Source organism: Podarcis filfolensis, assembly GCF_964270895.1.
Source record: "Podarcis filfolensis genome assembly, chromosome: Z".
NCBI lineage: Eukaryota > Metazoa > Chordata > Lepidosauria > Squamata > Lacertidae > Podarcis > Podarcis filfolensis.
In genome coordinates, this window is record NC_139617.1 from 42245640 (window position 1) to 42270050 (window position 24411).

Here is a 24411-nt window from a genome sequence, read left to right on the forward strand (position 1 = left end):
GCTCCAATAATCCTTTATTGGAAGCCTCAACTGTTGAAAGTGGTAGCATAGTGCTTTATGGATGGTACGAATGTGGCTTATGTCGCTACTGAATTGTATCCAACAAATTCCTAGCGAAAGCAGAATGGTTTCTGCTCATACAACAGAACTTCTGTTCCCTCTCCTGTCTCTGCATGCCCTCAGTGCCACCTGGACCGTCAGAGCAATTTTGTGTGTCAGGACTCACATGGAGAGAGGAGACAGAAGAGGAAGGGGAAATTCCATTGTGAGAATGGAAGATAAAACCATAGAACTGTAGAGTTGGAAGGGACCCAAAGGGATTCAGCTGATCATTGTTGCTGTTAGCTGATTGCTGCAGAATGTGCTTTTCTGGGTGATGCAGAATAATATCGCTGTCCTGCAAATCTGCTCCTCCCGGCTCCTTTTCAGTCTGCTCTGAAGCACAACCTGAAAGAACTCTGCATTGTAATAGAGACTCCCATCGTTCCAAGTCAGGAAAAAGGCCTGGGAATTTCTTCAGAAGATTCTGAACTGCTGCCCGAGAAAAAGGACAGCAACCAAAGTGCCTTGGCATACCGAGAGTTCCTCCAGCTTGTCCCAGATGGAGCCCCTGAGGTAAGAATTCATTGAAGGAGTCCGTAAAAAGGTTTGGTGTTGGGGGAGAACTGAGGTGGATCTTCACCAGCCTCTGTACTCAGCCAGCCCATACCTGCCTGATTTCTTACTTATAAACTGTCCAGAAGGTGGCACTGCCTGTTAGTTTCTTTCTCCTCCTTAGTCTCAAGGTTGACCTTCTAGACCTCAGCAGGGGAGGAGGCAAAACTAGAACTAGTGCCTCTATCAGTCATTGGCTCCAGCACCACCCTACTTTCGGATTCTGTACCTTTTGTCCTACCAGTCCCAAGGGGGCACCAGGCACTACTGTTCACTTATAAATGTTTAAGAAATATTTAAAATAAAATGTAGTGCCAGTGATATATTATTATGCCTTTTAAATGATGTGGATAAGCAAGGGACATTCAAGGAATATTTGAATTCTTAAAGGAATTTTTAAATATATATATATTTTTAAGTCAGGAACTTTTCAAGAAACTTTTAGGACACACCTTTTGGCTATTTGAAGTTGTTTCAGACTTTGTGTTTCAAAGTTGTAACCCACCCTTGGACCTCACAGTAAAGGGCAGGTAATAACAACAGTAACATCTAGGTTGCTGTATATATTAACACTAGCAAGGGTAATGCACATGAAAGTTTGGAAAGGTAGATGTAAACCTAATAAGAATTAATGATGGAAATGATGGAAATGTTTAAGCTGACAATAATGTTAAATGAAATGGGATTAAAAAGCTGTTGAAGGCTAGTTGTGCAGTACAGAAGCAAATTGCTCAGAGTATCTGGGTTTGGAGAAGGGAAAGGGCCACAGCTGAGTGGTAGAGCACCTGCTTTGTGCATGGAAGGTCTCAGGTTCAACCCCCAGCACTGGGAAAGACTCCAATCTGAAATTTTGGGGAGAGGTGGTTTATTATGACATAAGCCAGGGTTGGGGATAGGCCAATCTTGGCCTGTGAGGCCATTATTTCAGAAACTATGCCCATTGATAGTGGGACGCGGGTGGCGCTGTGGGTAAAACCTCAGTGCCTAGGACTTGCCGATCGCATGGTCGGCGGTTCAAATCCCCGCGGCGGGTGAGCTCCCGTCATTCGGTCCCAGCTCCTGCCCACCTAGCAGTTCGAAAGCACCCCCAAGTGCAAGTAGATAAATAGGTACTGCTTTATAGCGGGAAGGTAACGGCGTTTCCGTGCGCTGTGCTGGTGCTGGCTCGCCAGAGCAGCTTCGTCACGCTGGCCACGTGACCCGGAAGTGTCTTCGGACAGCGCTGGCTCCCGGCCTCTTAAGCGAGATGAGCACGCAACCCCAGAGTCGGACACGACTGGCCCATACGGGCAGGGGTACCTTTACCTTTACCTTTATGCCCATTGATGCTATTCCAATGGTGGGAGGGGTTTGATTCTGAATTGGCTGCATGCATCAGTTACTCTACTGGGAACTGGCACACATAGCCGAAGCAGCAGGGTTTAATCTCCACTCACCAGCAGATGAGTAGGAATTAAATCCTGCACCATTGGGCTGTTCATGCCTCTTCCCCTACTGGAAACAGCCATGTGCAGTCAAAGCTCAGTGTTGGTCTGTTTGAAAGCCCTTTTGCAAAGAGCCCTGTGCTGTTCAAACAGCAACAAAGTTCTGGTTGCAAAAGAGCTTTCATACAATTCCACACTGAGTCCCCATAGTCAGGGCTTGAGAGTTCAGTATAACCTGGTACCATATTAATGTCAGATGACTGGCAGGTAGATGGCCTCTGGGTTGGGGATATAAGGATTTGGCTTGCTGGTCAGAAAATGTTCTTCACTTCTAGCACTAACTTTCAGGGACAGCACATGAAGTGCTATTTGAGCTACAGATTGGTGTAGGCATCACTGGGCTAGATGGACCACTGGTCTGACTTGGTATAACAGCTGCATCCTATGTTCTTACATCATCAATAAACGTTGATGCTTGACTGATTTTAGGTGATGGCCCAGCAGCTATTGGCAATCTTCAGTGGCTGCTACATCAGACTTCTGGTCAGTGGTCAGCTCACAGAGGTCGCTGCAAGACGACATGTATTACTCAACCACACCCCATGCCTGTGCCAATTCGTCGAGACTACAGTGCTGGCAAAGAGATGCTCTTGGTTCAAGCTGAGGTGACCAGTGGTGGATAAAGTGGCCCTTTGCATTATGCACAGTATTAACCAGAATGGAGACCTAGAACTTGCAAACTGGGGAAAACATTTCACGGGGTTTTCTGAATTGGCCACAATGACACACACCTTAGTTACCCACTATTTGCATTGCTGTAACATGCTCTACATAGGATTGCCTTTGAAAAGTGCTCAGAAACTTCAGCTGGCTCGAAGAGCTGCCAGATTGCTGTCCCAGGCTAGTTATATGACCTATATGGATTAGGTCCAAGCTATCGGAAATACCACATTACCTCATAAGAACCTGCCCAGGTTGCGAGAGCTTCAAGGGAGATCTTTCTCTTGATCCCACCATCCTGACAGGCATACTTGGTGGCGATGTAGGAGAGGACCTTCTCGGTAGCTGCTGCCAGACTCTGAAACTCCCTCTCCAGAGAAGCCAGGCTGGCTCCCTCCTTGTGGTGTTTCTGCTGACAGGTAAAGTCTTGTTCCAATAGGCTTTGGGGAGCTGACTGCTTTTAATGAAATGACTGGTGCTGTGCTGTTTTTCATTCTAGCTATTTTTTATTGTAAAGGTAAAGGTAAAGGGACCCCTGACCGTTAGGTCCAGTCGCGGACGACTCTGGGGTTGCGTGCTTATCTTGCTCTATAGGCCGAGGGAGCCGGCATTTGTCCGCAGACAGCTTCCAGGTCATGTGGCCAGCATGACTAAGCCACTTCTGGTGAACCAGAGCAGTGCAGGGAAACACCGTTTACCTTCCCACTGGAGCGGTACCTATTTATCTACTTTTACTGGCGTGCTTTCGAACTGCTAGGTTGGCAGGAGCTGGGACCAAACAATGGGAGCTCACCCCGTCGCAGGGATTTGAACTGCCGACCTTCTGATCGGCAAGCCCTAGGCTCTGTGGTTTAGACCATATAGTTTTAATTATATTTTATTTTATAAAATGTAATTTTAATGATTAGTTTTTCTGTGATTTTAGCTGTGTGTTTTTTTATCAGTAAGCCTCCTTGAGTACCTGCCAGGCAAAGAGGTGGGGTACAAATATAAAAGTAGCCACCACCATTGTTCTCCATATGCAACAAGTGTCCAGCAGTAATTTTCTGGATGCATTTTTGTCATTTCCATTAAGGAGCTACTGTGAAATGAAATGAGATCAGTGGCCTGCCTAGCACAGTACTGGCAAAATTTCTCCAACCTCCTGTGCAGACATCCAACAAGCCATGTCAATAAGAGATGATCACAAATCGCTTGTGTGATTTTGCAATATTTTGCTTTCCATGGCTCCTGTTGGGTAACAATAGTGAAAGATGAGAGATGCCCCCCCCCCCCAATAGCGGCATAGCTTCTGAGAGAGGCAAAAGCAGGATAAAAGGACAATAATATTTTTACCCTCCCTCCTTTGCTCTTTCTGTGTGAGATAGTTGCTTGGGATCCCCACCTACCCACAACACACACCTCATGGTTTCCTCTCCTTGGAGACAGGGGTGAAATCTACTGCTGGTGATTTTTATGACTGGCTAAGCAGAGAAGATAGACTGGCTAAGCAGAGAAGTCTCTCAGTCATTGGAAATGCAGTGATGTTATTGTGTGCAACAGAAAGAAGACTGCACCATAGCCTGGGAAGGTTTTTTGGGTTCAGAACCTTTTCAGGGCTATGCCCTACTTTGCCCATAAGAGTAGCCTCCCTGGTTTCAGCATTATTTCACTTTCCTGGGCCCCTTTTGACAATATAGGGCAAGATATTTCCCATGGGGCATTCCGTTGCATTTTGGTTTTTTTCACTTGCAAAGACCCTGACTCTTGAGATTCTTCAAGCAGAAATATCAGGGGGTCATGAACCCATGACTGTCATTCCTGGAAGCATGAGCTCTTATCCATGAGCTATCGGTATACCATAAACACTTCCCACACACAGAGTTGAAAGTGTGGGCTGAAGTGGACTTTATAGGTTTTCCAGAACACCCTGTGATATTTGCTGTAATAGTCATGCTGTATACTTGTCATGCGAAGTAATGCAGGCTATTTCACCGTACTGTATTTGTGCTTTTGCAATGCAACTCATAATTTTTGATGGGGAGAATAAAAAACCAAGACTAATAACAATATAACATAGCTTTTAATTAGTACAATTTCCTTTTCATTTCACTTCCAATTAAATCATTTTATAATTTCATAACTATCTATGGGCATCACAGGCAGAGGGTTTTCAGACACATTCATCTCCGCTGAAAGAGGAGTTTGTGAATCTGTCTTCATTATGGTCTGTGATGATGCAAGAGGGTGTGGACTTGCTGACATCATAGTTGCTTGAGGGGAAGCAGTGCAGGATCTTGTCCCAGGGAAGACGCTCCTTGTAGGCTTTTAGCGTCATCTTCTAATAGGCTGACTTTGGATGGGAAGGGTACATGTTGCTGGTGGCTCAGCTCTTCCAGATGAGGCGTGTCATGTAGTTACTTGTGCAAAGGGAGGGAAAATCAGAAGCAATTAGTAGCCAGTTTTGGCTGAATTTGGGATTCGGCTGAATCCCATGGTTCTGCTGCCTTGGAAGCCCCCCCCCCACTTTGTTCAAGTATTATGAACAATGGATGGGGGAAAACATTCTCCCTATCCCCTTTCTCCACATAATCTCATACACTTCTAACACTCTCCTCCTCTTTTCACCTTTTTTTCTAAATGAAAAAAATACAAAAACATTGCAAACTTCCTTCTCACTGGGAAAGCCTCTAGCCTGGGGGACAAATGCAGACCTCCAGGCCTCTCTAGCTGGCCCTTGCAACTCTTCTCAGGCAGCAGTCCCTCCCCCAGTTCCTCCCCCCTCACCTGCTTTGAACTGTCCCTGGGGATTTTTCACTGGCTGGGATACAGTCACTGAACTCTGATATCACCTCTTGCTCTCCTGGAGCAACAGTTGTCCAGAAGGGAATGTGGCACTCAGCCTGAAATTGATTGCCCACCTCTGCTCTAGCCCTTTGTTTTTTTTGGGGGGGGGAGCTGATTTTCCCTCTTATGCACCTTTTCCACCTCTGCTACACATCTTTTCTAGGAGTCCCTTTGGAGAATGGCTATTTTTGTCATGCTTCCTGAAAGCATCTGATCAGCTTCTGCTTTGGAATCATACTGCTGGACCAGAAGGGCCTTTGGTCTGGTCCAGTAGGGTTCTTCTTAACCACAGCTGCAGGGATTGGAAACTTATGGCCCTCCGGATGTTAAGATTCCAACCCCCACCAGCTCCTGCCAATGACCAAGGCTTATGAACAACACCTGGCTCCCCATCTCTGCCACAGAGAGTCTTCAGTTCCTCCTTACCTGGTTTCTCATTTGGCTCCTGCTGTTGCTCCTCTTTGCTTTGACAGCAGCAGCAGCATTCCCTAATTTTAGCTGCCACATAGCCGCAGGCTGTAGACCATGGAAATAAAAGGAAAGTCAGATGGAAATCTCTGTATGCAGTCCACATAACTCAGCTTTCAATTTTTGAAAATGGGGGTTTGCAACAAGAAAAGAGTTGGGTGCAAAGAAGATGTAGAGAAGGGGCTGTTGTAGTGCTGGGATAATAACATATGCCCTCTAGTTTATCTTCTGCTTTGCAAAGTGCTCCTTGTGAACTATTTGTATATGACACGATCGAGTGACTGTTTTGATTACTGTGAATGGACCCATTCATAATGATTAAGATGTGACATAGCTTAACTTGTGAGAATAAAATAAGCTTGACAACTCTTAATGGCTGGAATGCTCTCTGTAGTCTTTGGAACGAATGTCACACCCATCAAAGTTTGGAGAAAGTACTCAGCGAAATTTTTGATTTAAGCAGAGGAAGTCTGACAGCTGGAGGGTTTGTTTTATTTAAGATAGAATTAACTAAAAGTGGGAGTGGGGCTGCTACTGTTGCTTCTTGGGAAGAAGATGCAGGATTGGCAGTTGTGCTATTTGCTTTAGAACTCTGATTGCTTTCAATATCTTCAGCACGTTTATTTGTAGAGAACAAAATGCAACAACAAAATATGTACAAGAGGAAAAAATCACTATAAATTTCTTGCATACCAGTTCAACTTGAGGAAACAGTCTCTGTAAACTGATGATCTCTGTATAGGACTTCCTACTGCCAAAAAAAACTTGTATGACTCAGTCTTTCCACATCTCTTGTTTTTATTAGCAATATGTTCCTGGTCAGCCACATCTAGATAGTTTACAAAGCCAGACTTCCGGTGCTAATCACCATGGTGAACAGCGGGTCCCAAGATAGCGGACACCGGCCATGCAGCCAATTAAGGATAATGTGAGAGTAATTGTCCTTGCAAGCCGGGGGTTGGGGGGGAGCTTTCACTCGCAGTTCATCTGATACCTGCTTCTCACTCCAGTGGAATTTGGGGGGCAGGGACACTGAGTGTATAGCACTGCATGTATCGTAAACTCTGCAACGCAGCCACCATGAGCGGAAGTCCTTCTGTTTTTTAAGATGTATCAGAATTTGGACTTAAGAAACAAGCATGTTCTGAACGAAGGAGACAAGATAACCTGCTAAATGAACCAGCCAATGAGTGCCAAGGTCTCGATCTGGAGAAGATTTTCATCGTTATTAGATTGGTATGTTGGTAGAGAGGAACCTTTGTTCTCTCTTTATATATTCACTATGCCATTTTATGTTTTGGCAACTCTTCACCAAAGAAAAATTAGCTACTAATGGAATGTCATTAATAATGGATTGCAAATATTAATGGAATGCAAGAAGGAATTAACAAGAACTTTATAATGCTTATGGATTAATTCAAAGAACAGAACTATGTGGAAAGATTGGGATGTTTGGTGGCAATAATCCCTAAGGAGGACTCTAACTTTGATTTATTACGGTGTTGGCGAGATATCAGCTTGTGATCGGGTGGGAAAGAAATAAAAGAAAATGTCAGAAGTCTGCCTGGAGTAAAGGCCAGACACCAGACCTCTTTTGGTTTTGAGAAAAGCAAGATGGCGAGAGGCCTTTACACAGCAAAAATGAGTCCTTGGTGTGTGTGTGGGGGGGGTGATGCCAAAAATGATTGAGTACAGCAAGAAAGGAAGGTCGAACATTAAAAAAAAAGCATTCCACACAGAAAGTTACAAGACTTAAACTCCTCTTGCAAAATAAAAGCTATGGAATAAATACGAACGAAAGTCATCACATCAGTGTTTGTTAAAACAAAGGATCAACATTGGAATTGTATTGTTTGGATTAAATAAGAGGATTGGAGCAGGCACAAGGAATAACAGCATCTGCCAAAAATCAGAACATGGGAAGTCATCCAAAATGTTTAATTTGGAATCGGATAATTGGCTCTTTTAATTGTATTATGATTTGGTATTGTATTAATGTGGTTTATATTGGATTCTTATTAATGAAAAATTAATAAAAATTAGATAGTTTACAAGGCCACACCTAAATAACAGTTGCGGTTGTGATGATGGGATTCTCCGTTATTCCATTTCCTTATGGTTCAGTGAGTTCACTCTGCTCAGCATTCCAGGCTTGCTGAAATCATTTTTAACAGTGGTTGGTGGAGCTGTAGAGACAAGGCAGCACTATTCGCCTGGCTGCCCAACAGCAAGCATCACTCCAGTTACTGAGAGGTAGAGGGAGTGAGGTGCGGGGAGCTCAGAAACGTTCAAGCATGACAGCACCCCCAGTTCAATGTTCTTGACTCTCATCCCACTAGGTAACCAGCAGCAACACCTGGCATTGGAAAGTCAGCCACCCTGATTGTGCCACCAGCTCCTAGGTAAAGGTAAAGGTACCCCTGCCCGTACGGGCCAGTCGTGTCCGACTCTGGGGTTGCGTGCCCATCTCGCTTAAGAGGCCGGGGGCCAGCGCTGTCCGAAGACACTTCCGGGTCACGTGGCCAGCATGACAAAGCTGCTCTGGCGAGCCTGCACCAGCACAGCACACAGAAATGCCGTTTACCTTCCCGCTATAAAGCGGTACCTATTTATCTACTTGCACTTAAGGGGTTCTTTCGAACTGCTAGGTGGGCAGGAGCTGGGACCGAACGATGGGAGCTCACCCCGCCGCGGGGATTTGAACCGCCGACCATGCGATCGGCAAGTCCTAGGCGCTGAGGTTTTACCCACAGCGCCACCCGCGTCCCCTCCACCAGCTCCTACCTTTAAACAAATAGAATTGGAGCGTGTGCATTCTGCAGCAATTTTCACTTCACACGCTCTACACATAAATGCTGCAAATGAGCAAAGACATAGCTGCAGGTACAAAGTCCTATGAGGAATTGTTGAAAGAGTTGAGTAGGTTTATCATGGAGAAGAGACAGTTAAGAGGAAACATAGGGAGAGCTGTCTTCAAATATCTAAAGGACTGTCGGTCACACAAAAGGTGGAGCAGGTTGGGGTCACATCCGCACCATACACCATACACTCTTAGACCACTTCAATAGGCATGGTTTTCCCACAAAGAATCCTGGGAACTGTAGTTTGTTAAGGGTCTCCTAACAATGCCCAAAATGTTTAACAAACTATAGTCCCCAGAATTATTTGGGTGGGGGGAGTCATGGCTATTAATGTAGTATAGGAGTATATGAGAGGAATGTATGCATTAGGCAAAACTGCGTATAAGCATGTGTGTATTCACACCCCAAATGGTGATTTTTTCATGCTCAAATGGTGATGAATTTTCATGTGGATTTAAATAATGGAATCATTGAGGTGGAAGGGACCACAAGGGCCATCTAGTCTCACCCACTGCAATGCAGGAATCTTATGCCTAATATGGGGCTCGAACCCATGGACCTGAGATTAAGAGTGTCATGTGCTACCAACTGAGCTACGCCAGTGGCAAACTGATGTGGAAATGTGGAGAACTGAACTTACGATTGGAAAAAATGAGGAACTGAGAGAAACGGAAAATAACAGATTTCCCCATCCCTAATGACAGGACACATGGCTTGCTTACAACAGATGCCCACTTCTATCCCTGCCATCTCCAGCTTAAACATAGATGAGGTAGCAAATAAAAGGAAAGACCTCTCTTTGCCTGAGATCTGGGAGAACCATTGTCAGTAGGGGTAGATAACTGGTTTTCAGCTGGATTTTCAAGATTCATCACCAGGTTATGGCCTGATCTAAGGGTCTCTCAGCAGCACCACAACCACCATTCAAATGCATGGTGAAGAAGAAGAAAAAGGGCAAGGAAAAATCTCTATTGATCAATATTAGATTTTAAACCATTTTGTTAATAAGTGTGGTAATGGGCCTAAGAAACGGGGGGGGGGGTCATTGGAGGGATCTTTGCACCATGGCCCTGGATATGCTTAAAACGGCCCTGCCTAGCAGTTGGTATTAGAGCAAAGCCTGGCATTATGCCTGTACAATTTTGTATTTTTATGGTTTTACTTATATACCATTTTAATCTTTTTAATATTGAAAGCTTTAGAATTCCTAAAAAAAAAACATTTTATGCAACAGCTACAATCACATAATGCGACTACCCGGGTAGCAAATTGTGAACAACAAATTTTAGCTTTTGATATAATTCTCCAGCTTCTTAAAAAGTGGACCCTAGATTAGACTTGAATATCTAGAGAGAGAAAGTTTGAGGGGATTTCCATTCCCAACAAGCTCTACAAGCAAATCCAGAAATCATTGTTCTCTCCAGTTACGTTTTCTTACATCAACATATGTAATGGAGAATTATATAACAGTTCATTTAGAAAAGTATTTCTGGCTTTGCATTCCAAGACTGTGTCTTCACAATATTTAGAGGGACTATAGCAAAATATGTATGGAAGTGAGAGCCGCACCATAAAGAAGACTGATTGCCAAAGAATTGATACTTTTGAATTATGGTGCTGGAGGAGACTCTTGAGAGTCCCATGGACTGCAAGAAGATCACACCTCTCCATTCTTAAGGAAAGCAGCCCTGAGTGCTCACGGGAAGGACTGATCGTGAAGCTGAGGCTTCAATACTTTGGCCACCTCATGAGAAGAGAAGACTCCTTGGAAAAGACCCTGATGTTGGGAAAGATGGAGGGCACAAGGAGAAGGGGGTGACAGAGGACGAGATGGTTGGACAGTGTTCTTGAAGCTATGAACAAGAATTTGACCAAACTGCGGGAGGCAGTGGAAGACAGGAGTGCCTGGTGTGCTCTGGTCCATGGGGTCACGAAGAGTCGGACACGACTAAGCGACTAAACAACAACAAATAGCAAAATACTGGTAGAACAGTGTTTTGCATATGTGATGCTGCAGCAGTAGAATATCTTTATCATTATTTACTGTACTGCTCTTTGTATTCTGAACCAAAGGCAAAATTTATTCTGAATTTTTATGTAAGATATCTGATGGTGATGATCAAGTGAAAATCATATATTTGCTATCTGATTCTGACAAATTTCTGAATAGATGGTTTAATAGGATGGTCTAATGTATCAGGTTTTTAACCTTCGGTGTTTCATTTTATTTTACATTTTTATCAGGTTGGAATGTGGAAGGCAGTAGACTACAGAACCTAAGGAAGGATATAAGTTCTTCCCAGAGTGCTCCTGAAATACTTCAGTTTGGAAGTAGTTCAGGGAACTGGCCACTGGTTTTTAGTTTGGATTAAAACTCTTCACTCTGACAGAGAATTGGTGCCTTGAAGCATCTGTGTGACCCAGCAAACACACATCCCACCCTTCTCCTTTACCAGGGGAAAGATTAAAAATAGATCCACGGGGACAAAAACCGCAGCTGAAACACCAGCTCCTCTTTCCCTTTGATCTCAGGTACTGAAAAAGCTCTTTTGTAACCAAAAGTCACCTGGGCTTTAGATAAAGCTGTTCTTCACTTACCGTGAGCAATAACTCAGGCCATGTTTCCTGTGGGTGCAGATGGGTGCGCGCTCTCTCTCTCTCTCTCTCTCTCTCTCTCTCTCTCTCTCTCTCTCTCTGCAGTCAACAGGTTTACAGCAAGAAAGCTGTTGCCACTTATTTCCTCCTTCTGGTAACACATTACATTTGTTCCTCACCAGAGGGCGTTGCCCCAGTAACCTAGTCACATGTGGGTGACAGTTAGCAGGATGGGTGTTTTGTGACTCATACAGTTGCTCTGTTTGCTTCACTTTAGGGTAAGGAGGAGAGGGGATCTGGTTTTGTCTGTGTGAGGATTGAGGGAGTCAGCTGGTGGGGGACGTACCCGAAGAACCAGCATCTGACATCTGGTGGAAACACTTTAAAAATCCAATCTTACCTGTGCAACCTGTTTATTCAGTGCTAAGTCCTATTTCCCCCCAGTGCAGAAATGTGTTAGGCAGCTGCAGCCTTTGTCAGATTTCACACATGCCGTTTAAAGCTAGTTTGAGCCTCTCTCTCCTCTTGGGGAATTTATTTTATTATAATTTTTTTATTAAGAAATTTTATTAAGAAAGAAATATATATACAGTGGTACCTCGGGTTACATACGCTTCAGGTTACATACGCTTCAGGTTACACACTCTGCTAACCCAGAAATATTACCTCGATTTAAGAACTTTGCTTCAGGATAAGAACAGAAATCGGGTTCCTGCGGCGCGGCGGCAGCAGGAAGCCCCATTAGCTAAAGTGGTGCTTCAGGTTAAGCACAGTTTCAGGTTAAGAATGGAGCCCCGGAACGAATTAAGTACTTAACCCGAGGTACCACTGTATATAGAAACAAACAGGAAGCAATAGTACAAGGCTGAGTAAATCAAGAGAGGTAAGCACAGAAACCTGTCAAAATAAATGGTGCACAATCAGTGTTATGCAGTACTTGAGCTGTAGAAACAACATCAAACTAAGGTCACCTGCAACTTCATGTTCTTGGTGTTTTAAATGCACCTGTATCTATTTACAAAATCCACTGAAGACCATTAAAGAAGGTGGCTGTACAATGAAAGAAGGTGGATATACCTTCCCACATAGTATGTGTTTCACCAGTGATTTGAACTGAAGGCTTTGATTAGTATTTCATTGCCAGTCTTCTATCCATTATCCTTTCTTCACCTAAAGTTGTATACAGCTGTGAACAACTTTTTAACATTTTCAACACCTCCTTCCTGTAGGTGATGAAATCTGTTCATTTAGAAACACACACCCTGCCACCACATGTACTGTCAATTCTCTGCTTGTGGTGAAACAGATAGGTAAAGTAAAGGACCCCTGGACGTTAAGTCCAGTCAAAGGCGACTATGGGGTTGTGGTGCTCATCTTCATCTTCAGGCCAAGGGAGCCAGCATCTGTCCACAGACAGCTTTCCAGGTCATGTGGCCAGCATGACTAAACCGATTCTGTTGCAACGGGACACTGTGATGGATGCCAGAGCGCACAGAAATGCTGTCTACCTTCCCACCGCAGTGATACCTATTTACTCACACTGGCATGTTTTCAAATTTCTAGGTTGGCAGAAGCTGGGACAGAGGAACAGGAGCTCACCCCATCACATGGATTCGAACCGCCAACCTTCCAGTCGGCAAGCCCAAGTGGCTCAGTAGTATAGACCACAGTGCCACCCACGTCCCGGTGAAACAGATAAGATTAGTGGAAAACCGCTTCATTTTCATCCATTTCCTTCACTACAGCTGCCCTTAAACATTCTTTGCTGGAAACTTCTATCAGATTCATTCAAGCCAAGACTGCATTCTTATTCTCTCCCTCTCTCACACACCCCTTGAACTAACAAGGCTTTCCATCAATCTTGTTGGTTTCACTGGACAGCTGGTGAAGGTTGGTAGGGCAGGGTAGAAGCAGGACTGTGCACACGCTCAGCCCGAATCCTGGACTGAATATGGCCAATAGGGGTCAACCTGAGATTCAGCCAGAGTGGGTTGAGGGAACCCAAGATCTTGCAAGGTCAGATCAGGTCCACCTGGAACCATAGGAGCCAACTCTTAGGGGCTGAGGTCCCTTTGTCCCTCCCCCAAAAGGTGATGGGCATTCCCATTCAAATGGTGTGTGTATGCTGTGTTTTGTGATCAATTATGTGGAGTGGGGCTTACCTGCCCCCCAATATTTTATTCAAGTTGGCACCCCTGCCTGGAACAATCCTGGAACCAAGAGATGTGGGGTAACCTGGTAGCAAGGAGAGGGTGTGGTGGAAAGAGACACACATAGGCAGCCTGCAGGTGCCTCATTCTTCCTCCTCCCAACTACATGATTAATTAGGCTTTAAAATGGAGAGTCTTCAAACTGGTTTGGGGCCAGAATCTGGGTTGGGTCGGCCCTGGATCCAGATGTGGATTTGTAGAACCCTAGGTAGAAAGATATAGGGACGCAGGTGGCGTTGTGGGTAAAACCTCAGCGCCTAGGACTTGCCGATCGCATGGTCGGCAGGTTCGAATCCCCGCGGCGGGGTGCGCTCCTGTTGCTTGGTCCCAGCGCCTGCCAACCCTAGCAGTTCGAAAGCACCCCCGGGTGCAAGTAGATAAATAGGGACCGCTTACCAGCGGGAAGGTAAACGGCGTTCCGTGTGCTGCGCTGGCTTGCCAGAGCAGCTTCGTCACGCTGGCCACGTGACCCGGAAGTGTCCACGGACGGCGCTGGCTCCCGGCCTCTAGAGTGAGATGAGCGCACAACCCTAGAGTCTGGCAAGACTGGCCCGTACGGGCAGGGGTACCTTTACCTTTAGGTAGAAAGATACTCTGTGGGACTACATCTGTGTCAAATGTGGGGCTATCTGGACAGAAATATCGGGAAAGGCCTTCTGTAGCTGAAGAAGGGCATATACCGTGGGAACAGGATAACTGGTAAATTGTGTTGATGCTCATTGACTGAAATGAGGGGATGATTACTGAGTAATGCTCTAAATGTGCATTTGATGTTTGTTCAGGATTTCATCAGGAAGCATTGCTTAACCATCTCCCTAGAGACTGTTTTGCAAGAGCTCACAGAGCAATTTCTTAACAGCTTCTTTATTTTTACATGCCTGCTGCTTGCTTAGACTTGTTACTCACAGCAGTTTTTGTTCAGTTGTTCTCATTTGTCAAAACTGAGTGCTACAGAGATCATCACATGCCAGTTCTCCAGAATTCCATGTGCTCTCCGGGATAGCCCTGTAAGAATCTTCATTCTCCATCCACTAAAAACAGAGCAACACTTGATTATAGCAGGCTGCACCACATTGCAGATATTAATATTGTGCAGTTTGAAGCGACGGGCAAAATGATATCATGCACATGCGCAGAAGTGGCGAATCGCAACCCGCGCATGCGCAGACGCTCTGCTGCAGGTTGCACTCTTTTCATGTTGTGAACGGGCCTCCGGAACCGATCCCGGTCGCAACCAGAGGTACCACTGTATTCCAGTGGAATCGCCCCATGTTAAACTTTTTCAGTAATTCACATTTAGACATTCCACATTCCAGTGTCAATTAAACGATTATACATAACACACCACACTTGCACACAGGGGCTGCTTGTGTGAGGTTTGTGTAACCGAGGGCTGATTGGGACACAAGAAAAGTTCTCAGTGGTATCTCGTATCCTTTGGCACTGGGGCGGGGGGGGGGGGGAGGAAGGGAGGCCAATAGTAGGTGGAGTCACAGCCAATGGCTGGCAAAGGAACCATGACTGGTTGCAAGTAAGAAGCTGCGGAAGGTAGGCTGGGGTTGGTGGGGCAGTGCCCTTATGAACTCGACTCCGCTGAGAATGCTGCTGAATCAGACCAAAGGCCTACTTGTGTTGTGTTGCTATTTAACTACCATATTTTTCACTCCATAAGACACACTTTTTTCCTCTTAAAATCTAAGGGGAAATGTCTGTGCGTCTTATGTGTGGTCCCTGGGGCTGGGTGGGGGGGGGACCTGGGCTTCCCCCGCCAGCCCCAACAAGCTCTTTGGGGCTGGCGATGGCTTTCCCCAAAGAGCAGGTTGAAAGGAACCCGAAGCCTCCGGACCGCAGCGGGAACTCCTGCAGCACTCCGGAGGCTTTGGGTTGCCTTCACTGAAGGCGACTGAACGCACCTTGAATGCACTGAATGCACCTTGTTTTATTTTCTCCCCCTCTCTGTGCAGCGCCCCTTCAGCGAAGCGGCAGGAGAAATGGAAGGGGCATTTTGAACATTTCAGGTTCAAAATGCACCGTCTCCCGGCCCGCACAGATTGACCTAACCTCAGTAAAGTGCCCTGCCTTACCGATTTTCGTTTCCACTGTACCATCTTAGTGGAGCAGTTCAGTTGTTCCAAACACATTTTCTCCATGACGCTCACTGCATCAGGGTTGTCAAGAGGCCTTGAAGTGAGTATGTGAGAAAGTGCAGAGGATTAGACAGGAAGGTGACAAGTGTCCTGACTTATGAAAGTGATGAATTATTCATAATCGCTCTTACAATTAATTCAGGAACTTCAAAGAAGGATTGTTGGTGATGCTGAAACAGCAAACACTTATTTTCTTTTCTGCTAAAAGTCATGACGAGGTATTATGAAACGGCTTTCATTATTATTTTTTAATCACACGTCTGGGGAATTTCCTAGAATATCCTGTTGTACTACTGAATTTGAATGTCCTGCTCCTGTTTCCAGAAGGGTAGCCATGTATAGCAAATGGCCTCGGAGCACCTTAAAGTAAAATAAGAACAGATACAATGTGAAATGCTACCAAACAAATAATTAAACTTTAAATATCTAGATCTATATTTTGACATGTTTTGTTTCTGTCTGTTTTCTGTGGGTTTGGACACCTCTTAAAATAGCATAGTGAGATTTGTCATGATGGTTCCTGATGTGGAGCAGCTTTCAGGTTCATGTTTGGATAGAAGCATATGTCATCTTGAATCAAGATGGTGGCCTGAAGCTTTCAAGCCTACATTGATTTGCAGGTCCAGTCAGCTTCCAGATGCTGGAATTCCTGCACAAAGAAACCAAGACTCCTTGGGAATAAGGGGCTATTCATGAGGAAGCTGCTTCTCTTGAGTAGACAACAGTCCTCAGGCAATCCAGATGGCCTGCACAGCTGTACTCTGGGTGGGGCTCCAGAGTCCCATGATGAAAAGCCTCCAGTTCCTAGCAGAGAATGCTGGAACAACCTTATACGAGCTCCTTGACAGGGACGTCTTTACCATTGGGAGTAGTGGTGCAGTGAGCCAGGGTGCCAAGCAGTGGAGGGCGCCAGGTGGAGAGTCCAGGGAGGGGAGAGCAGGGAGGTAAGCGAGGCGGAGCAGGGGCTTGGTGCCTGTGCGCCTCCAGCGTCCTTCGGAGGCACTAGGACCCTGTTCCGTTCTGCAGCGCCAGGGTCATCCCTCATCCCAGCTCTGTTTCCTCATTTAGCACTCGATCTATCTCCCCGCTGACTGAGTCTACCGAAACCTCGTTATCTTGTTAACTCTTTCATAACCTGGATGAAACGTAACAAGTCAACGTCAGAGTGTTTCCGAAACCTGCCGACTTTAGGAAAAAGCCTCAAAACTTTGGAAATTCATATAAAATCACTAGTTCCACCGATTTGCTTCATTCCAACACCACTTAATACCTTTGGCCAAGGACTTCAAACCCCATCAGTTCCCGCCATGATCCCTCAGGCGTGCAGTCACGTACGCAAGCTCTCCTGGGCAGCCCCATTGCCACTGCGGAGCGCTCCTTCGGCTCACCGGGTCTCGCCTGGTGAATGGGGCTTGGGCTACAGGGCACATACCAAACTTTCTGTGGGATGGCCGCCCCTGGAGCCCTTTCCAGTGACTGCCCGTTTATTTATTTCTTGGAGTATTTTAATCATAGTATCACAGAACTGGACGGTTAGAAGGAACCCCAGAGGTCTTCTAGACCAGCCCCCTCCAGTGCAGGAATCACAGCACAAGCATCTCTCACAAAACACATTTGCTCCATCTTCCCTGTGAACAGCCCTTCAGATACAACAGAATAGCAGAACTATTCACGGAGTTGGAAGGGAACCACCAGGGTCATCTAGTCCAACCCCCTGCGATGCAGGAATCTTTTGCCCAACATGGGGCTTTAAACCACAACCCTGGCATTAAAAGTCTCATGCTTTACTGACTGAGGTATATCTAAGTTCAGCATTTTCTCTCTCATTTTGGTGCCAGGTGAAGCTATGCCATTTTGCTTCGACAATTTAAGACCAGGAGTGACTTGTCAGATTTTGGATGGCCCACATGCATCTGAAACTACATAAGTGCATATATAGGTGCATTGTTAATAATAATAATAATAATAATAATAATAATAATAATAATAATAATAATAATAATTTATTTATACCCCGCCCATCTGGCTGAGTTCCGCCAGCCACTCTGGGCGGCTCCCAATCAAGTGTTAAAAACAATACAGCGTTAAATATTAAAAACTAAATGAGCAACTAAAAAAAGTTCATGCTTCCCTTCCTGTTTTCTTTTCCCAAGCAGAGATAATGTGTAAGCGTGGTGTCAGCTCCCTAGAAAAAGGTCAACAACTCTGGGGCTCTGGGGAACCTTTCCTAAAAAAGATCAACAACTTTGGGGTCCCCACCCTTAAAAAAGTTATGGGAAGCGGGGGTGGGTGGGCGCCGGAGGGATCTTTGCACCACGGGGCCAGATATGCTTAAGACGGCCCTGCTCCTTGATGTACCATACAACCTAATTGGTCACATGAGTTCCATGCGTTTAGACCTTGGACTGCTTCTGGACCTTGTATCTCATGATACCCTTATGCTTTGACTTTGGACCATGATGAGATCTTGCTTTTTGATTGCTCTTGTGAGTCGACTTGGGACTGCTGGATTTGGCATCATCTGAAGCAGGACAGTAACTGACTTTTGCATGACGTTTCCTGAGATCAAAGATAAATATTTTGTCTATATTTGGATACATTTAGGTTCCACTTTGAATCAAGACAGTAGATGGACCATTTGCACTGAATTTAACCAAATTTTGCAAGATTGTATATTATAGGTTACCTAACAGCATGGGAATGAAAATGTATTTTTTTCCACAAAGAAACAAGAAAAGAAGAAATCCATTTTAAAGTTGCAGTATTGTTTGGTTTCTTATAATTCCTGAACAATGATACATCTTTAAACAAATACTTTCCCTGAAAATAGCCCAGGGTTCTTACTTAACTCCATTGTCTGTTTCATTTATACACCAAGGTGCCTCTCGCCTATGTTGAAAGGGGTGCCAGGACATTGGAACCTACTGACATATGGATGGGACTACACCAAGGTTAACAGGTTTTGGACAAGGAGGTTCTCAGGAATCTCTTTGAAAATTGGGCAAGTGGTTCACTCTTGAATTTATTTGTGGATCCAGATCAAGACTTGAAGAACAATGAATTAGTTTTGTATCTCTTGATAGCTGCCTGGGCCTCAGTGGCCAAATTCTGGAACACTTTTGATCTTGCTCATTTGAAGTACTGGTATTCCAAGACTTGGCAAATTGCCCTCCTTGAAATAAAAGGTTTGCATAAATTAAAAGTGCTTCAAAGTGCTCAAGACCATTTATTTGTTGCTTGGTTTAGTATTATTTCATCGACAAAAGTAGCAACTCCTGAACATCAGGTCCCACAGATTTGTGCCACTCTCTGGATTTTGTATTCTTCAAGGTTATTTTTCCGTTCTTCCTTCTATACTGGACCACCAAGCCTTTTGTGTATTCTTTTTCTGATGGTACTTTTTGTTACTGATGTAGTAAGCCTCATGTCTAGGCTATATATCTTTTTCTTTGCAATTGCAGTTTTTATTTAGTATATGGACTATTTTATTTCACTTGTTTTTATTGCAATCTGTTAGGTTTATGAAATTCAATAAAATACACTCAGGACCAAACAAAGCAAATACCATACATAAATCATGGTGACTGTCAATAGACGGTGCTATTACACAAACTCTCTTTTACTAAGCGTATCCATTGTTATGATAAAATGCTTGCAGTTCAAGAGTCAACAATGATGGGGACAGCTCTGAATAGCTTGGGTCCAGGTTGCCTAAGAGCCCACCTCAGCCCATATGGGAGGGTGCCAAGATGTTAAAGGATCTGCATCCCAAGCCTTATGAAGAACGTTGAGGAAATTGGGTAAGTTTATCTGAGAGAAGATTGAGAGGCAATAGGACAGGCATCTACAAATATCTGAAGGGCTGTCGCATGGAAGATGGAGCAAGTTCATTTTCTTCTACTCCAGAGGGTAGGTCCCAACCCTGTGGTTTAGAACACCGAACTGATGAAAACCTTAAGAGAGGAGATTCTGACAAACTCTTAGGAGGAATTTTCTAGTGGTAGGAGCTGTTGCACAGTGGAACAGACTCCCTTGGAGGTGGTGGACTCCCCTTCATTGAAGGTTTTTAAACAGAAGTTGGAGGCCATCTGTCAGGGATTCCTTAGCTGCGATTCCTGCTTTGAAAAGGGATGGACCAGATGACTCTTAGAAGCACTTCCAAATGTACAATTCCATTATTCAACAAACTGTGCCTGGCAACTGTGCTTCTCAGATTCAATACTGCTGAGAGTACCTTGTGCCCCAGAGGTGTGGCTAATATGTAGTAGAAACTGGACTTTTTAAGTTGCAGCTCCAGCCCCCTGGAACCCATTACTACCTGAAATTAGACTCCTAGCATCTTAATGCTTAGGTGGCATTTGAGGGAGTCCAGATCTTACAGCATGGTCATCTGAAGAGGGGCTTGTTCCCCAAAGCAGTGCAGTACTGGAGTGCAAGGCATTTCTCCCAGCCTGCCTTCAGCCAGCCTGGCCAAGATGGAACTTTCTCTCCCCCCCTTCTTCTTCCCAGCATGCCTTGCTCAAGAAACTCTTTTCCTGTCACCTTACACCCATTTACCCTGGCAACCTTCCAAATCCCCAGTCTCTGTTCACACCTCAGGGCGGGGGTGGGTGGGTGTGAGTGAGGCAGTTCTAATGCATTGCCAATGGCCCTCAATGGCCCTGTATTTTCCTAATGGACCTAGCTTGGTCAGGTTGCTTTGCATAGGCTAGCCCAGGAGTTCCTCTGCAGCTTGCCATATCCCAAATAATCAAAATCTTACCATTTATTAATTTCTAGGATTTAGGACAAACCCCACCCCCCAAATGTGCAAACATTCTCTCTCTCTCAATGTGTGGAATGGCTGTTCCTATGAAATTTTAAATGGGCCTGTCTGTATGAACTATAGTTACAAACCATGTTGATAATAGCACCATAGTCTATAAGAATGAGGAGTCTTTGTGGCCTTTAATTGTTTTATGCAGGCAAAAGATGTGGGTCGAGAGCCTCAGGTCTGGGTGTCAAATGTGGCCAACCCCTGTCTCTCTAGGCTACAGCCCTAATTAGATACCCTCCTTGAGTGTTTTTGGCCAGCTAGAAAAATGGGTGTCCCTCCACATTCCATGATGGGGGGAAATTAACAAACTGGATAGGATATACCACAATTATCTTTTTTTTTTTTAAAAAAAGATATTTATTAAGATTTTCCATTTTATACAAACCAAAAGGAAAAAGAGAAAAGAGAAAAAAAATTAAAAAGAAAAAATATTAAAAACACATAAATTTCATATCATATTTTCCAATAACATATTTCCCTGACCTCCTCATACCTCCCCTTCTTGTATTCCAGTTCAAATTGTTCATCCAGCAAATCCTTATCTCATAGCATTACAGCTATAAACCTTATTTTCAATCCATCTTCTTAAATTATTATAATTTATACTTTTACTTATGTACAGAAAAGAACTATTTTTTCATATTCTTATATACCATTACAGCTGATAACCCCTTAATTTCAATCCAACATCACTCAGTATTCCTTAATATTACAATAATTACTATATATATATATATATATATATATATATATATATATGATATACCATAATTATCAGAGTCCCTGGAACTCTGATAGGGACCCATGTATTCAATTCCCTCCTACTAGACTTTACCATCCACAATGAAGGGCAGGAATTGACAGGACACATAGTTGGCTTTGCTGCTCGAAGTGTCTTGTCCACAACCTTGACTGCAACAACTGAAAGAAATCCCAAAAAACTGTAATCTGGTGGTGCTCCAGGGACACTCAAGCAAGCTTTGAACCAATTGCAGCAGCAGGTTTGACATGAATATAGATAATAGTTCTGTCAAAGTGAAATGCAAATCTCTCACAAGAGGTTATTGGGTGATCCATTTTTAATAACGCCAAACTGGTTTGGACCAACGGGTGTGCCACTCTAAGCAGCTCTGCTGGGAAATTCACTGAGAATGCAGTAGAGGCCAAGAGATATGCCCTCTTTGCTGCTGCCACTGCCATGTGGTTGGACTCATATCTCTATTCAGTCAGATTTGTGCCAAGGTTCATACCTTCTAGCCTCTGACTGTCATCTAGCTTGATTTGCCCAGAATTCCTTAGTAAACCAACAAGTCTATTGGATTCTCCAAGACTGGACAGGGTGCTCAGGAGATGGCTCTTTCCACCTCTCTGTTCCACACTGAAACTAGAGCTTTGACAAGAAACTAGAGCTTTGCACTGGGAATGAACTTTCCTCTGCCATGCATGAATCACCATCTATTAAGTTCCTTCAGACACCTTGTAAAAGCGCTTCCCCAGGCTTTCCCTGATCCATGAGATTGAGGGCCCTATTATTTAATATTTGGAGTGGAGACAGGTCCACTAGAGAGAATGATGCACTCTACCATCAGCCCCCTCCACTGCCTGCCTGCCTTCTTACTTATAACTGGTCTGGCGGTGGCCCTGCTTCTCAACATCTCAGTCTCAGTGTTGCTCTTGTTGAACTCATCAGGGAGAAGGATTCTGAGCTAGATCGACAAAGTGTCTGATAGCACCTTATGTTCCTGTTTAATTCAACCCTTCATTCAGAACATTGAGAACTAGAAAGGTACTTTATTTTTAAGTGGATGAAGTACATGCTTGGCATGCAAAATATCATAGTTCAGACTCCACTCTCCAGGTAGGGCTGTGAAACACCCCTTCCTGAGACTCGAGAGAGCTTGAAAGCATCAAAGGAGAGCATCATCATCATCATCAGGGAGGACATGGAAAAAGTAGAATTAGTAGACTCTTGACTCTAGCACCACCTACTGTTGGGTTCCCTGTATTCTGTCCAATGAGCACCAACCATCACTGAATGTGTTCTAAATTTGTTCTTGTAATACTCTTTTACCAGTGCTTTTGATGTTTTCTCTATTTTTATCATGTTGTTTAGTTGTTTCTTTGTAGTACTGATATATATTCTTTGGATATTTTAAAATATTAAGCAGTTTAGAAATGCTTTCAAATAAAGAAATAAATGTAACACATTATGAATTAACTGAAGTTTGTATGTGGTATAATGGTAATAATAATAATAATACCCCTAGTCTTCTGTTAAGCGTAGGAGTGCTGGTATGAACTAATATCTTATTTCCTTCCCTCTGACATTCCATGGGGTTTTTCAGGTGATTCAATAACCAAAGTGTATAGAGAGTATGGGCGGCGGGGGGCAGCTGCCACCCCCATATCAATAAAAATCAATAAAAATACATAGGCAACTGAGGTTCTGCCCCACAAAAGGTCTTCTCTCCTAACAAAAATACTGGCTACATCCATGGAAAAGGGAGACAGGGAATCCCCACACACATCTCCTTTGCTGTGACTGTGCCAATTTTCTATTGCATAATATTTTGCAGTGGAAAAAGCTCTCCTCCGGGACAGTTTCCAAGACAATGAATGCATAGCTCTCTGGGGGCCTATGGCTCACAGGGAAAGAGAGTTCTGAAACTCAGCCAGCCTGAAGGAGAGGGGTGGCCCAGGCATTGTAATTTCAGGTGTGTTGTGAGAGGTTTCCATTGCTCAGATGCGATTCTAAGAAAGCCGATCTGACCGACTGCAATCCAATTTTCTGAGCAGTAAGAACCTGCAGTGGAAAATCTGGGGAAATTGAACAGAAGGGAGAGCTATGATCTCTCAGGTTTCCTTCCTGCTTGATTTCCCCGCCCCCTGCCACACACACAGATATTGCAAATCACTTATCATCATCATTGCCACCATCAATTTTCCTGCTACGTTAAACTTCAAACATCCCAGTAGATTGCTTTTAAACTGGAATTATCCAGTAAGTTTGTTCTGTACAGTTCTGTTTCAGTTACCTTCTGCCAAAAATCTTTCAATATAGGACAATGAAAGAAACACATGTTCTAGAGAAGCATTATCCCTATTGCATCTCCAACAGTTAGATACCTTAGATAGCCCTTTTTTAAACAAATGTAATAGGGTCCAGTATATTCTAAATATAATTTTTTATTGTATGAGCCTCAGCTTAAGGTCCAGAGACACCCTTGTTATAGCAGTTAAAACAGTTTCCCATTGTGTGAACGAAAGTGAGATTTCTAATTCTTTCTTCCAATCCTCCCTCAGTACCTGTATATCAAATTGGTTTGCTAATAACAAAGTTTTATCTATGCTGATGGTGGGGTTTTTTTGCTGTGTAAGAATTAAACAGCTGCTTCAATATCTCTGGGGTCAACCTCAGACGTTTATTTTGAGGAATAGAGGAAACTGAATAAAAACACAACCATGACAGAACTCATTTTTAAAAATCATCTATTTAAATATTTAATACACAATAGCATCTAACATGTATTCCAGAAACAGAAAACAATGTGGTGAATTTATGTCAACAGAAGTTACATTAGTTTGTTTCCTCTTGTACATGAAGCAAACCTGAAAGACCTTAAAAACCATAGTTTCAAAGGGAAATTAAGAAAAAGGAGAGAAACCAAGTCATTTCCTTCCCCAAACTGA

General features: G+C 44.0%; 1 protein-coding gene and 2 long non-coding RNA genes across 5 annotated transcripts in view; 2 read left to right on the forward strand and 1 right to left on the reverse strand.

The window, feature by feature from the left end:
* The window catches only part of TMEM268 (transmembrane protein 268), a 20264-nt gene extending 13799 nt beyond the window's left edge, over positions 1-6465 (forward strand). For all 3 annotated transcript variants that reach the window (XM_083597415.1, XM_083597413.1, XM_083597414.1), the window contains 2 exons: positions 430-615; positions 2568-6465. In XM_083597415.1, the coding sequence (XP_083453541.1) occupies positions 430-615; positions 2568-2747 (366 nt within the window). In that variant the 3' untranslated portion in view covers positions 2748-6465. The remainder of the gene's footprint in view (positions 1-429; positions 616-2567) is intronic.
* On the reverse strand, positions 4842-11725 carry LOC310754925. The gene is made up of 3 exons (XR_014544066.1): positions 11552-11725; positions 6051-6140; positions 4842-5197 (listed from the first exon to the last, which is right to left on the reverse strand). It is a non-coding gene; the product is annotated as an uncharacterized lncRNA (long non-coding RNA).
* Positions 11212-15404, forward strand: LOC310754947. Its single transcript, XR_014544096.1, has 3 exons — positions 11212-11485; positions 13112-13966; positions 14340-15404. It is a non-coding gene; the product is annotated as an uncharacterized lncRNA (long non-coding RNA).
* Positions 15405-24411: the final 9007 nt, after the last annotated feature.